The 14,323-nt window shown below is 34.9% G+C and overlaps 2 protein-coding genes across 2 annotated transcripts; one reads left to right on the top strand and one right to left on the bottom strand.

Moving 5' to 3' along the window:
* The first annotated feature begins 5,050 nt into the window (after positions 1 to 5,050).
* On the top strand, positions 5,051 to 7,083 carry LOC114196047 (UDP-glycosyltransferase 87A1-like). The gene is made up of 2 exons (XM_028086544.1): positions 5,051 to 5,695; positions 6,075 to 7,083. Exons 1-2 carry the CDS (start codon positions 5,200 to 5,202, stop codon positions 6,968 to 6,970), a joined length of 1,392 nt encoding a protein of 463 aa, XP_027942345.1. The 5' UTR covers positions 5,051 to 5,199; the 3' UTR covers positions 6,971 to 7,083.
* Positions 7,084 to 7,926: 843 nt separating this feature from the next.
* Positions 7,927 to 11,044, bottom strand: LOC114163832 (plant intracellular Ras-group-related LRR protein 9-like). The gene is made up of 3 exons (XM_028048185.1): positions 10,080 to 11,044; positions 9,352 to 9,518; positions 7,927 to 8,929 (listed from the first exon to the last, which is right to left on the bottom strand). Exons 1-3 carry the CDS (start codon positions 10,794 to 10,796, stop codon positions 8,275 to 8,277), a joined length of 1,539 nt encoding a protein of 512 aa, XP_027903986.1. The 5' UTR covers positions 10,797 to 11,044; the 3' UTR covers positions 7,927 to 8,274.
* Positions 11,045 to 14,323: the final 3,279 nt, after the last annotated feature.

Raw genomic sequence — 14,323 nt, 5'->3', positions numbered from 1 at the left:
TTCTTAACAATATTGAAGTTGTTATAGATAAGTAGTATTAATTTGATCACATCAATGACAACGTTATCTAGGATCGAGGAGGATTTAACGCATGTGTGGACGCCGACGAAGACTGAAGTTATCGGTGATGGCCTTCAGTCGAGCCGCGTGGTGGCGTGATGGCGTGGTGAAGCAAAGATGAAAGTGGTGTGATGGTGGACAATGATGCGTGAGGAGGTCCTTGGCATCGAGAGGGAAAGGGCTTGCCTCTTGATTAATGAGCAATTAGGGTTAGATTAATTGGGTTTCATTTAGGGCTTAGACTATGCTTCAGATCATTTCTGCCCTCTGCACCCGAGTTTTGATTTTTACCCTCCCACGGGTTCACTGTATTGGGCCAGTTACATCGACTTTGTGCACCCCCCCCCTCTTATTAATCTTGCACCCTTTCTTTGTATTTCAATTGGGCATGCTTCCATGTTCCCTCTGCACCCCCGTTTATTCATTCCTGCATTTGATTTACACTACACACCCCTCACATATTAACCTCACTTTTTTTTGTTTTGTTTTGGGCTTGTTTTATATTTTACTTGTTGCACTCCCACTTTCACTTTACACACCTCATTTACTTCATGCACCTCACTCATCACTTTTGCATTCATATCATATTTTTGTTTCCCACTTTTATCCTTCTTTTCCACCTTTTTAATATTTTCTAAAAACCCCAAAATATTTGAAAATCATGAAAATTCATAAAAATATGAAAAAAATCTAAAATCTAAAATCTAAGAAATGAAAAATGTTTTCTTTTTCCTTTGGTGTTTGTTCGACCGCTTGCTTCGTGTGACATTATTTTTCAAATAATTCAAAAATACCAAAAAATATAAAATAGAAAAATAGAAAAATAGCAACATTTTCAAACAAAAAGTCTTTCTTAAGAACTACGTGATATTTGATTCTCCATTGCGAAATACGTAGGAGCAAGGCTAGTCCTTGTCAGGTTCACCTTTAAAAAATCAAATCATTTTCTCAATTGCTTTCCAAATATCTTTTAAGGAACTACATAGCCATGATTTCTCATTTTGAATGAGAATATGTAGGACCAAGGTCAATCATTGTCTGGCCCAAAAAACTAAAAAATATATTTTGTTTCTTTTAAGTATTATTTTCTTACTTTTGGTGAAAATTAACATTTTAAAGACCACACCAACTTTGCATGCTTAAAGGTACCGCCCTCAAGCGGACGTTGTAGTGTGCTAACACCTTCCCTACGCGTAATCGACTCTCGAACCCAATAATCTGGTTTTTCACAAACTTGTTTTATTTTCATGGTTTTCCATAGTTTCCTAAAAATAACTATGGTGGCAACTCCAAAATCTATTTTTAAGCCTGTTTCTTTTTTTGGTTCATCGTCCTGTCACGATTCTGGTTGTGACACCATGGAAGTAGAAAATATAGGACAACATATTTGGCTTTCTGGCTGAGCACAAGAAATGGAGCTAAGCCTCATGAGGAAATCCTCGTTACAAGGAAACCTAGAGCCCAAATTCATAAGGCTGAGCAACTAGGAAAACTCTTCCAAGAAGGAAAGATCACGTGCTAAGCACCAGGACAAGAGGCTGAGCTGAGAAGGAAACCCACTTGTGAAGTAACCCTTATAGTTGAGCACCGCCAAAAAATTCCTATAAATAAAGACCTTGGGTCTTCATTCTGGGCATTGAGTGGAGGGTCCACAATGTAGTAGTAGGATAGAATAGGGTTTGTGAGGCACGAGGGAAATGCTCTTAGTGTAGATCTTATGTGTAGATGTTATTGTAATTGCATTGTAATATTCTATGAGTAGTTGAACTCCCTCGTGTTCAGGATTGATGTAATCTATTATGATTCTATTCACTTCTACTTTTTGGGTATTTATCTTTGCTTTCATTCAATTGTCTGTGATTTGATTTATGCTTAATGATGATTTGATCACTCATCTTATTTCACGGGTTTGATTTGAGTTGGAAAATTGGTCTCAACTTGTGTGTATGAATTGACGGCTCATCATTATTAACTAGTTGAGATTGAGTTAAAAGACTGATCTCAAACTAAGGTCCAAAATCAATCATCATACCTATACTGGTATTGATTCAGTAGCTAGAGGGATGTTGGAGGAGAGAGTCTTGCACATTAAAGCAAGGACTCATTCTACCAGGAGTTGAGAAATCACACTAGGTTTGGAGTCCTTAGGTTCTAGTCTATTAGGGATGAACCTAGATGGACAAGGACTAATGCACCACTTTGCAACAATTTTTTTAGGTTATTAGTTTGTTTAAATAATGGCCCAATCTTTTGTAAAACTGGCTGATCAAATTATGTTTTGGGTATCAATTAATGGGCTCTAGTTTGGTTCTATTTCAAGTTGTAATAATGGTCCAATTGGCAACTTAGTCATCAGCCTTTGGGAGGTCAAGATGATGCATAGCTGAATGCTTTTGGTGACTTTTAGGTTGCCAAAATTTCAATTACAATCAACCATTAAGTAGTGGAATCATTATTAGCTTAAGTGGGATGTAATTGCAATGAATGGGTCTTTTGTAATTATAATGGTTAAAACTTCTATATAAGTTGAATAGTATTTATCAATGAAAGACAAGTTGAGTTTTATTTAGAAATATTAGAGTTCATCTCTTCTATCTTAGTGAGAGTGATTCTCTTAAGTTATTGAGTGATACAAGAACCCTTGGTTGTATCAAAGAACTTTGTCATCCTTTGTATGTTGCCTCCTTTGGAAAGAGTGATTATTTTCTTCCACCTTTCATATTTACCTTTTGTTCTTTCTTCTTCACCTAAATTCCAGGAAAAAAAATCCAATTATGTGTAGATTTATTTGGTGGCCATAACTTTTATTCTACTCGCCCAAAATTAGTGTTTCTTAAGCCTAAATTATAGTTCAGAACGTGAACTTTAATTTCGTTTTAGAATCACATCAATTAGATTTCTATAGCATGAGATATTGACATTTCCACCATATTGTCCAAATTGGAATTTCAACCTTTTTCTATTCCACATTTTAACTAATTTTTTAAGTTTCTTACAAGGTTCTAAAACAACCCTTGTACAAATTGGGTTCACGTCATCAAGGAACAAAACTATTTTAAACCAAATACTCTTTACTTTATTTTAGGTCTTTACTTCACCTTAAATTAAAAAAATTATTCATATTTTTGTCTTCATTAAAAGATGCTAGAACTTATAAATGCTCCTAATTCACTTCAACTTCTTACCTTTATGGTGTGTTTGGATAGGGTAATTTAATTAAGCAATTCATTTTTTTGAAGAATTTAGATTTCTTTGTAATGAAATGCTTTGTTTGGATATAGAAATTACAAAGCACTTAAAATGCAGACATTGTTTTGAAGTATTTCAATTAGCTAAATTAGTAGAAATTCAAATACCTCAAAATAGGTGGAATTTGAAATTCTTCTCACTCAACCTCACATTCTGGACTCAACCCCAAACAGACCCGGCAAGCCCGACATCCATGAAGGACTAGGCCGACCAAACGATCTAGATGGATCGAGTCGGCTTGCCAACACAAACAGATCGGGCAAACCGACGACCCAGACAAGCTCGACGATCGAAACGGTTCGGGCGGACTAGACGACCCTAACAGACCGGGGTGGCCTGACGACACTTATAGGTCAGACGACCCAAACAGGTCGATAAAGCCTGACAACCCAGACAGGTCCGACCTACCCGAACCAGCCCATTAACCCGACAAGCTTGACCAGCCCAACGACCTAGACAAGCCTGACAACCTAGGCGGTACTGACAAGTCCGACGACCTAGTCGTGTCGGGCCAACCTAATGACACTAACTGGTTGGGTGTGCCCGATGACACAAACGGGCCTGACAACCCAAATGGGTCGGGCGGGCTCGACGATCTAGTGGGGCTAAGCTGGGCCAACAACCCACACGAGTCAGGCCCTCCTTGGTCGACGAACTTGATGGGCATGATCGACCCTTATGGGCTGTCAAGCCAGTTAGGCCTGTCTAGATCGTCGGGCCGGCCCAGCCCAGCCTGTTTGGGTTTTTCGGTTGGCCCGACTCGTTTGGGTCGTTGGGTTGAACCAACCCATCTAGGTCGTCTTGTTGGTCCGACCATCTAGGTCGTTGAACTCGTTTCCAAATTTATCATAAACTCAAAACATAATTAAATCTAAAATAAATATGGTCAAAATGAAATTTTATCTCACAAGAAATTCAATTATTTTATTTAAACAAAAAATTGAGATGTAAGATATTTTAATTTCATTATCCAAACACTTTATTTAAAAAATGAAGAGAATTTAATTACAAACAATTCAAATACAATACATTTTAATTTTTTAACATTGTTAAAATATTCATCCAAACATAAGATTAATAGTTTAAATTCGGCCATTTTAAACCGTTATATTCGAACTATTCATTTTGAAATTCTAATTCGTTCCAAACATATTTTAAATTTTACTCTACAGATTTTAACTTGTAACAACTTATCGGTATACGATCATTAATTATCATAATAATAACTTCAAATCAACCTTAACCATAAACAAATTGTACATGCTGATATAAAAGTTTTGGTCTCTTAAAAATTTATTATATCATCATATTAAATTTCATACTATAGTATAAAAAAAATTAAATAATAACTAATTTTAGAAAAAAATAATTATTCACGTAACTAATTTTATTTTATTTTATAAATTAAACATTATTATATCTAAAATAACTTTTACTATAATTTAAAAAGTTTAATTAATTTATGAATTAAAATCTAAGTCGACTTTAATATTAAATATCAAATTTTTAAATATAAACAAAAATTGTATCTAACTTAATCTCTAATTTAACATAATTATATTAAATTTTATAGCATTACTACAATAAAAAATCAAATATAAAATATAAAAAAAAAATCAAACTATTATATTTTATCTTTAATTATTTTTCAACTTGTGTTTTAATAATATTTTTATTTAGAAAGTGTCCAAAATATATTCCCATAGTTATATCAAAATGGAAGTTTGTATGACTTTTTGAGTATAGTAGATGTGAGTATTTATTGAAGTAGGAACAAGAAGGATAGAGAAGGAAGAGGTTTGACCGATGAGAAGTGAAAAACAGTAGAACAGAAGAAGCAAACGTCGAATGAATCCTTTGCTTCAACCATTGAATCTGCGTGTCTGAGAGATGGAATTTGCAGTTGCAGAAAATGTTGGATTAAGAGGACACGTGGTGGCCATGCCTTACCCTAGCCAGGGACACGTAAACTCCATGATCAACCTCTGCAACCAACTTGCTTCACTTCAAACTTCCATTCTCATCACCATTGTCGTCACACAAGAATGGCTTGGCTTAATCGCCTCCAACCCTAAGCCCACCAACATTCACTTCGCCACCATCCCCAACGTTATCCCTCTCCAATCTCAGATTGCCTCCGATATCACTGCTTTCTTCCAAGCTGCCGTCACCAACCTCCAACCTCCCTTCCGCCGCCTCCTCCACCGCCTTCACCCCACCGTCACCGCCCTCCTCGCCGACGTAGAGCTCCAATTCCCAGTCGCCGTCGCACGCCGCATGAATATTCCGGTCGCGCTGCTTTGGACCATGTCGGCTTCCTTTTTCCTCAGCTTACATCAACTACGAAACTTGGTTCCAAACGGAGCTTTGAAGGCTGATCTTTTAGGTAACATTTCTGTTTGAAGTGATGCCTCATTTGCTGTTTATCTCCTCGGTGAAATCCCCAAAGACCCATCCGTTTCTGTTTATATTAATGGCCGTTTTGAATTTTGTACACTGTAATCTTCAAAACAAGATAGTAGAATCTGTCCATGATTCTAATAACTCAATTCTGAAGGTAACCCAGGTACTTGTAAGTGTTGTTTTTTGTTTCAAGATACAAGGAAGATTAATGGAACAGTGTGAATTTGGGGATTCCAGGTTTTCATGTTTAATACAAGTTTTAATTTGTTTTTTTTATAATTACTGAATATCAATTAAGCAAGTTTCACTTGAATACACTATAATTGTTTGGTGTTTGAATTGTGTGGCTTTCAATGACGTAGATGATTGTGAAGAGCATATACCAGGAATTTCTCCGGCACAATTGTCTGATCTTCGAACAGTGCTTCGTGAGAATGACTTGAGGTTTCTGCAACTTGAGTTGGAATGCATTTCAGAAGTGCCGAAAGCAGATTGTGTTATAGTTAATAGTGTTCAAGGGTTGGAAGCTGAGGCAATTGGTTCTTTGAGGGCCATGTTCCACCTTCCAATTTATCCCATTGCCTTCCCTTACTTCAAACCCCAAGCAAGTCATTCAGTTTCCAACAGTGATTACAACTTTGACTACTTAAATTGGTTAGACTCTCAGCCAGCTATGTCAGTATTGTACATTTCTCTGGGTAGTTTCCTGTCTGTGTCTTGTGCCCAAATGAATGAGACTGTTTCTGCTTTAAAAACGAGTGGTGTTCGTTATTTGTGGGTGGTTCGTGGAGAAGTTTCCTGGCTAAAAGACAAATGTGGGGATAAGGGTTTAGTGGTGCCTTGGTGTGACCAATTGAAGGTTTTGTCGCATCCTTCTGTGGGTGGATTTTGGAGCCATTGTGGGTGGAATTCCACTCTTGAAGCTGTTTTTGCTGGTATTCCAATGCTGACATTCCCTCTATTCTTTGACCAAGTCCCAAATAGTAGGCAAATTTTGGAAGTGTGGAAGAATGGGTGGGAGTTAAAAAGATCAGAGTTAGGAAGTGAAGAATTGGTAACAGAGAAGGAAATATTGGAAGTGATTGGAGAGTTTATGGATGTTGAAAAGGGTAAAGAACTTCGAGAGAGGGTCCTAGAACTTAAGGGTATATGTGAGCAAGCAGTCGCTGAAGGTGGATCCTCCAATATGAACCTGAATGCCCTTATAAAAGATGTTTTGTGTATTCAAGGTGGTCATTCAGCTTCAGAGGAGTGCTAGTTCCTCAGTGTGACAACTATAAAATAGGCAAATAAAATGTGATATGTTACATTACTTTGTTTTGTTTAAAATACGCTAATAAAAACTAGAAATGAGAAATTTCATAGGTTAAATAATCTTGTCATTTGTTTTTTTGGTTCATGTGAGAGTGAAGAATAATGATAGTGAAACTCATTTGTATTTTAACTAAAAGCATACTCATTTTGTATTTTTTTCTTGATACGAATGATAAAAAAAATGCATGCAAAAAGAGAATACCTACAGGTGTTGAACATTGTCTCTGTATTTATAATGTAATTTATATGATTTTTATTTGGCATACAGTGGTTTTGACCAAGTTTGCCTTGAAGGTGTATGTAGTTGTTTTCTAAAATTTCATTGAATTGACATAATTAATTTAATTAATAAATGATATTTGCAAAAATATATCATATGCATTTAGATTTAGAAATTAAATACAAATATTAATTTAAAACTAAACTTCATAAGCTGATTTTTGTTTTTTGAAAAACAATAAAAAACAAACAAAAAAATGTTAAAAAACATGATTTAAAAAAATAAAAAATGTCCTTGAAAACCAATTTTTAAAATATGAAAAAAAAAAACGACATTGTTAAAAGAATCAAAAAAATATTAAACACGTTTCAAAGCGAAATTAAAATCAATGGAACTTCTAAACATAACTTTCTTTAGAAAAGGAAAATAAAAAATGTCTTAAAGGACGACTTCAATAAGATGAAATTAATCTCATTAGTGAAAAAAAAAAAAAAAAAACCGAATTCCGACATCCTGTTTTTAAGCTGTTTTAAATCATGTATACAATCCGGAACAACCTTAAAAGCATGCCTAGAAACTTGGATAACTAACCCATATTTGACTAAAAACTCTCACAAAACATGGATGATTGCAATTTGCAACCAAAAGATAGTCTTAACCGCAAATTGCGACTTTGAATGTAAAACAATTAACAGCATTTCATTCTACTTTATTTCATTTCTTCCTATCATTTCGAGCACGATAGAAATTCATATAATTCCCCAATGGGAGTCACATATTCAGTTAAATCTACATGGATTTTTCACCTAATACAAAAATGTTTGGGAAAGAAAGTTAATCACTGGCATTTGTCATCCAGATATTTGCCTCAGAAAAACAAAAATACCTGTAAGCAAAGCAACCCACGCTATTTTTGGTGGGGCAGAGAAGAAAAGGAAGGAGTAGCATTGTTGCTTAGCAGCACATAGTATGTTACATTATTTCTCCAGAATACAAGTATGAGCGTTCCAATGTGTTGGATCTTCACCTCATAACTGCTGATCAAGATATGCATCTCTGGGAGATTTGGGCGTCATAGGAGTTCCAACGGCAGTTCCAATATACCCAATTACATTTCCAGAAACATTCTTCAACCAGGAGGTGCTTCGTGTTAACCAACCACCCTGTTCTTGTTCTTGCATTTCTTGGCTGTTTCTCCTCTCCTCCTCCAACAATATATCAAGCCACCTCTTGGCCATAAACCCCTTTACGGCTTCAACCCCTTGATTTACAATCTCCATTGGTGGCAATTCAAGAGGATTCTGCTCCAGGTTTAGCTTGGTCAAATTATCAAGGCGCCCAAATGTATCAGGAAGCGCATGAATCTGATTATTGCTGAGATCCAATTCCCTGAGGTTAGTCAAATCACCAAATGTCTCTGGTAGTTCTTTCAGGTCACTGAAGTTACTGCTCAGGTTGAGAACCTCAAGATTGGTCATTCTCCCAATTGCAATGGGAAGCCCATGTAGCTCATTAAAATGAGCATCTAAATAGCGCAAGGACTTCAACTCACAGATAGATGAGGGAAGAGATCGAATCTTGTTCAACTGAATCATGAGTTTCTGCAAGTTCGGTAATTCATATCCAATGTTTGTTGGCAAATATGATAGACTGTTAAAGCTTACATCCAACTCAACCAATGACCTGATCATTCAATACAATAGGAGATCAATCAATCATATTCTTTATAGTTTAAACTCAACGACTCCGGTACCAGTTTTCAAAATTGAGATGATATTCGCAGAAACAAAAACACAGCGAGGTACTTTACAGTGTTTGAACGTAGATTTTAAAACGGCGAAAGACGCAGAAATAAAATGTCAATCCATATAACCTTGATATAATATAAGACACTCAAACAAATTTGAATTTAAAAAAAAAAAAAAAAAAAAAAACAGATTTTGATCATAACTGGTCCTAGTTCACTATTCTTGTCAGACTGGTGGTCTATTATGGCTTACAAAATAATCATATGCAGCTCTAAGGTTTGCATAGATACCAAACCACAAGGCATAGAAAAATTGGTGGCCATAACATAGTGTTACTCCAATGAATTTCTAACTTACCTGCAGTGACAGATGGTATCAGGAAGCGCAGTCAGCTTGTTTCCAGAGACATTGAGCAACTTCAACTTTTGTAATAACCCAATTGAATCTGGCAGAGACTCCAAAAGATTTGAAGACAGATTAAGCTCCTCAAGGTTTTGCAGTCCAGCTATTGAATCAGGAATAGCCTATTGATGCACAGAATATTATTAGTATGTATGCTAAGCAGTAAAAACACTTGTTTGGAGAAACTTCTAAATAAGTGCTTATAAAATAAAATTAAAAATTAAAAACAGAAAATAAATTAAGTTTTTTCTTATAACAAGACAACTTATGCAAACGCTAAAATTAACTTTGGAGAAGTTAAAAAGAGCTATTATAAAAATTGAAGTATTAAGCTTATGTTAACTTCTTATTTTCTCCTAAGGTTCTAAATTATTGAAACAAACCAGTACCGCGGCACGTTTTAAACATACTAATGGTAAACCACGAAACATACACACTCACATTCACAATAAGAGGTAACATTAACTATAAATATTTCTGGCAGGTAGATGTAGATTTCTACAATTTAGTTTAACGCAATTTAGTTTATACAAGAAACTAAAATAATTTAACATTTTTATTTTCTTCTCACAGGGCCTGATAGATAAATTTATATAAACAAATTGTAATTGATTTATCATGTGGAAAGAAAAAAAATAGAAGGGTGAGTTGTGTGAGATAAGAAAAGTTGAAGTAGTAGTGACCGAGAGTTGATTGGCAGAAAGATCAAAGACGAGCAAGCCAGGAATTCGACCAAATGCTTCAGGCAAGAGCTTCAATTGGCGAGCAGAAAGATTGAGGCGTTCCATTCCCTTGCCATAGGCCTCTTGCAGAATTCCCACAACCTCTTCGTTCACTTCGTCGCCAACAACATCGCCATCACCATCTTCCTTCGACTCGTACATTTTCACCAACCGCTTCTCCGCGTCCTTCAGAACCTTCTCGTACGCCTCGTGCATCTCGTCCAGCTGCAGCACCGACTTCCAGATTCGCTTCTCCGTCTCCGCCCGCTCCCGGCACTCCCTCTCCTTCTCGGCCTGGTGGGCCCGCCACCCGTGAATCTCCATCTCCGCGGGCCGGGCCTGGAGCACGATCTCCTCCAGCTCGTGGGACAGCTGGGCCTCGATCTCCGCCAGCCTGGCCCTGGCGCTGTCGACTTCCTCGTGCGTGGGCCGCTCCCCGATCAGGTTCAGGACCGTTCGGGCCTGGACCACCTGGGATACGGCCCGGCCCATGGAAGCCATGAGGTCCGGGTCGGCGAGGTGCGGCATTTGGCCCACGATCTCCGGGGCCCGCGGCTGCTCGACGTCGAACTGGTCGGAGTCGGAGTTCGCGGCGGCGGCGGCTGGTCTGGGAGTGAGAGAAGGGAGGCGAGACATGACGTAGGAGAGGATGGGAAAGGTTCGAGGGTTGGGATCCATGGCGAGAGAGAAAGACAGATTGATTTTGGGGTTTGGGAATTTCGGATGAGTTGGGATAATTTGGAATCGATTCAATGCAGCGTTGAGAATATCGTCCTTCGAATTTTGTTTGGTTTGGTTACAATTAGGAATGGGACAGTGACTTCTGATTTCATTGCTGCACTTAAGTAAAAGTTCAGAATGGAATCTGCTACAACTGAGTTCAGTTACTGCTTACTCTCGTCTTTTTTTCTCTTCTCTCTTTCTTCCTTTTGTGTTTTTAGGTCCAAACCAAACAAAATATCAATTTTTTTTTATTTGTACATATCACAAATATATGCATAATTAATTAATTTTTACATAAAAAAAAGAAGGATTTAAGTGGTCTCTTGAAGTTTGAAAAGGATCAACAAATGACAAAAATAAAAGATTTTTAGGTAAGAAAGAGTGATTATAACTTAGTCAAACCATGACCTCCCCAGACGTAACAAATACATGGTCAATTTGTTTCTTCAAGCAAACCGAATGGTTGGATTTGAGTATTGAAGTAGAAAAACAAGGGTAAGAATATGTTCAACAAATACAATTATAATTTTTAAACCATTCTTTTTTGTATAACTTGGGAAAGAAAGATTCTTTGTGTGTCTTATTATTGGTGAAAGAAACATATTTTGTGTCCATATTTTTTTTTATTGGAGAACAGAGGGAATAGCAATGAGAAAAATAAAAGTAATTTTAGTCATACCGCATTATAAAAAGTGTTCGTATAATCTTAAGTTTAGAATTTATTTATGCATAGCGCCATATATTTTGGGGACCATATTTACAAATTTTACTTCCCATTCTTTCCATGTCTCTATCAATATCAACCTTACTTTAGAACTTCTTTTTATGTCTTCTTGAATTTATAATCACATACTATCTTGCAGATTTAGTATAAATTATAATAATGGGTAAGTTGAATTGATGTTCACCACATATCGAGGAAGTAGTGACCATATGTTATCTCTTTAATTTAATTTTCAAATTATATAGAAGTAATGTATGAAAAAATTACTTTCGTCTTTTATATTCGCATAGAAGTTGTACAAGTTAAAAACTATCTTAATTTGACTAATTTTTTTGTTAATATATTAAAATCGTGTGTGGCGGTAGAGATGAGTTTCTTTAAATCTACAATTACAACTTTGATCGTTTTATTTGTAAATTGAAGTTGTCGAGAAGAATGATTTAAGTATATTTGTTTATTTTATTTTTAAATGGAAGTTATATATGATACGCACAACTTTTAACTTTTTAAAATTTTATTATTTTATTTATGTTTTTTTAAGTTGAAATAAATTTGTTATGAATGAATCTTATGGGCTAATTAGGTTCATTATTTTTTAGAGTTTGTAAGATTATAGTTATGCTTTAGAGTCCTTTTTAAATTATTATTCTAGTTAAAACAAAGACAAACATTGCACAATATTTATGGTTATAATTCTTCTTCTTTTCTCTTTGTTTTCATATTTTTTTATTAAATAACAGATAACTAAATCTACGATGATCAATTCATGGAATCAAAATTAAATAATATGAATTGAGTTCTTGCATTGATCGTTCTTCACTTCAAGTTTATTCTTCTATTCTCTAATTTCAGTTTTGTTCTTTATAATATCAATTTGTATTTTTTATTTTAGAATCAAATTATGAATTGATTGAATCTTGATCGATAGCTAAATACAACTTGGATGGAATAATATTGACATTTTATTTTGTATAATTGATTTAGAATATTGATTAAATCAATTTATTGTTCAAATTAGGATGTGAATCTTTAAAAAACTATGACTTTCTAATGGCTTAATTATTGAAATTGTGGTTTGATCTCTTTTAATTTTTCTTGATTTTTCTTTTGATTTCTAGTTCTATTTTCTAATTTTAGTTTTATGTTTTTTGATTCCTAAAAGCCCAAACTTTTATTTGTACGAAAATAGTGAATATAATTTCATATGTACCTTAAGAATTGACCTAAATTGTACTCTATATTGAAAAATTTAGAGAATTTTAGCATTTTTGGATTTCACCTGCAATAATGAAATATTAGTAGTAGATCTTGATTGAAGTTACTTTTGGTCAAAGTTCAATATTCTTTTCATTGTATATTTGCAAAAGTTTTTCTCAATTTACATTAAGCAAAATTATTTTCAAGTTATGAAATGTTAGAATGGGTTAGGTCCAAGTAAGATAGCATCAAGATGAACTCATGTAAGGTTGAGTCGAGTCAGTTAGGGTTAGAATCAAGCCAAGCCAACTTCAGTCAAGTCAATTTGAGCCTAGCTTGAGCCAAGTAGGTTCAATTCCCGATTGAGCCAGGTTGGTCCTAACTCAGGTCAAGTAGAGTTAGCTCAGACCTAGGTTTAGTTATTTTAGTCTTAACCTACGCCGACTTGAGTCAATCTAGGTCCAGGTTAAACCAAGTCAGTTTAGGCTCAGGTTGAGTCATGTTGGGACATTCCACATCTAGTCAAGTCAAGGCAAGTCCACATTCACCAAAGGTGGGACCAGCCCATGTTCAATCGAGTTGGGCTTGGTCTAGGTTGGTCCTTTTCCGAGTTAAAGACGAGTTGAGTTGGTCCAAGCCCAATCTAATTGAGTCAGAGCAAGGTGAGTCGAACCAAGTTGGGTTGAACCCATGTTAAGTTGAGTTGGCATTAACACAAGTGGAGCTTATTAAGAAGGATGGTCCAATTCAAGAGGTGTGAGCTGAACTCTTTTTAAAACTTTAGAAAATCTTCAAAATTTAGAATGAAAATTATTATTAATCAATTTTGACTAATGAATTTAAGATTTTGTTTTCCGATCAAATGTTTGGTACAAAAGATTAATTCAAGTTTAACACCAAATTTGATATATAAAAAAAACAAAATTTGTTATGGTCTTCAAAACACTTCAAGAACTTTTTCTACTTAACTCTAAAAGAATAGCCTAGACGTTTTTAGGAAAGTTTTCGCTCAAATGTTATGTTCAAAAAGGTCAAGGAAAGTTATATAGATTTAAACTCTCTACTTTAATAGATTAAAATTTCATTTTAAAATGTTAATTTCACTTAGTTAAGAAATTAATGGATTAAAATTTTGTTATAACATATTGTAATCTAAAACTTCTTAAAACATAGAAAATTTTAATCTATTACTGAAAACAAGTTTTAACTTATTAAAACCTTGGTCCAAAACTATTCATGGCTCTAAGTCATTTTAATCAATTAAAATGAAAACTTAATCAATTAAAATGTCATCTACCAAATAGATAAGAATATTTTAATAGATTAAAGTGATTTTTAATCAACCAAAACTTTCTTATAACCAAGACAAGTTCAAAAATAGTTTTAAGTAGTTTTTATAACTCGTTTAAAAGATAATATCACTGAAATAAAACTGAACAAAGATAAACTATAATAAAAACAACTATATCTAATCAAAAGGAGAGATACACTTTATCTAATCAAAAGGAGATTCTCTAAACATCTAGAAATCTAGCTTTTAATCTTCATGTCAATATATGTT

The sequence above is a fragment of the Vigna unguiculata genome, chromosome 9 (assembly GCF_004118075.2).
Source record: "Vigna unguiculata cultivar IT97K-499-35 chromosome 9, ASM411807v1, whole genome shotgun sequence".
In the NCBI taxonomy this organism is placed as follows: domain Eukaryota; kingdom Viridiplantae; phylum Streptophyta; class Magnoliopsida; order Fabales; family Fabaceae; genus Vigna; species Vigna unguiculata.
Note: the sequence above shows the minus strand (reverse complement) of the source record. Positions and strands in the feature narration are given on the sequence as shown.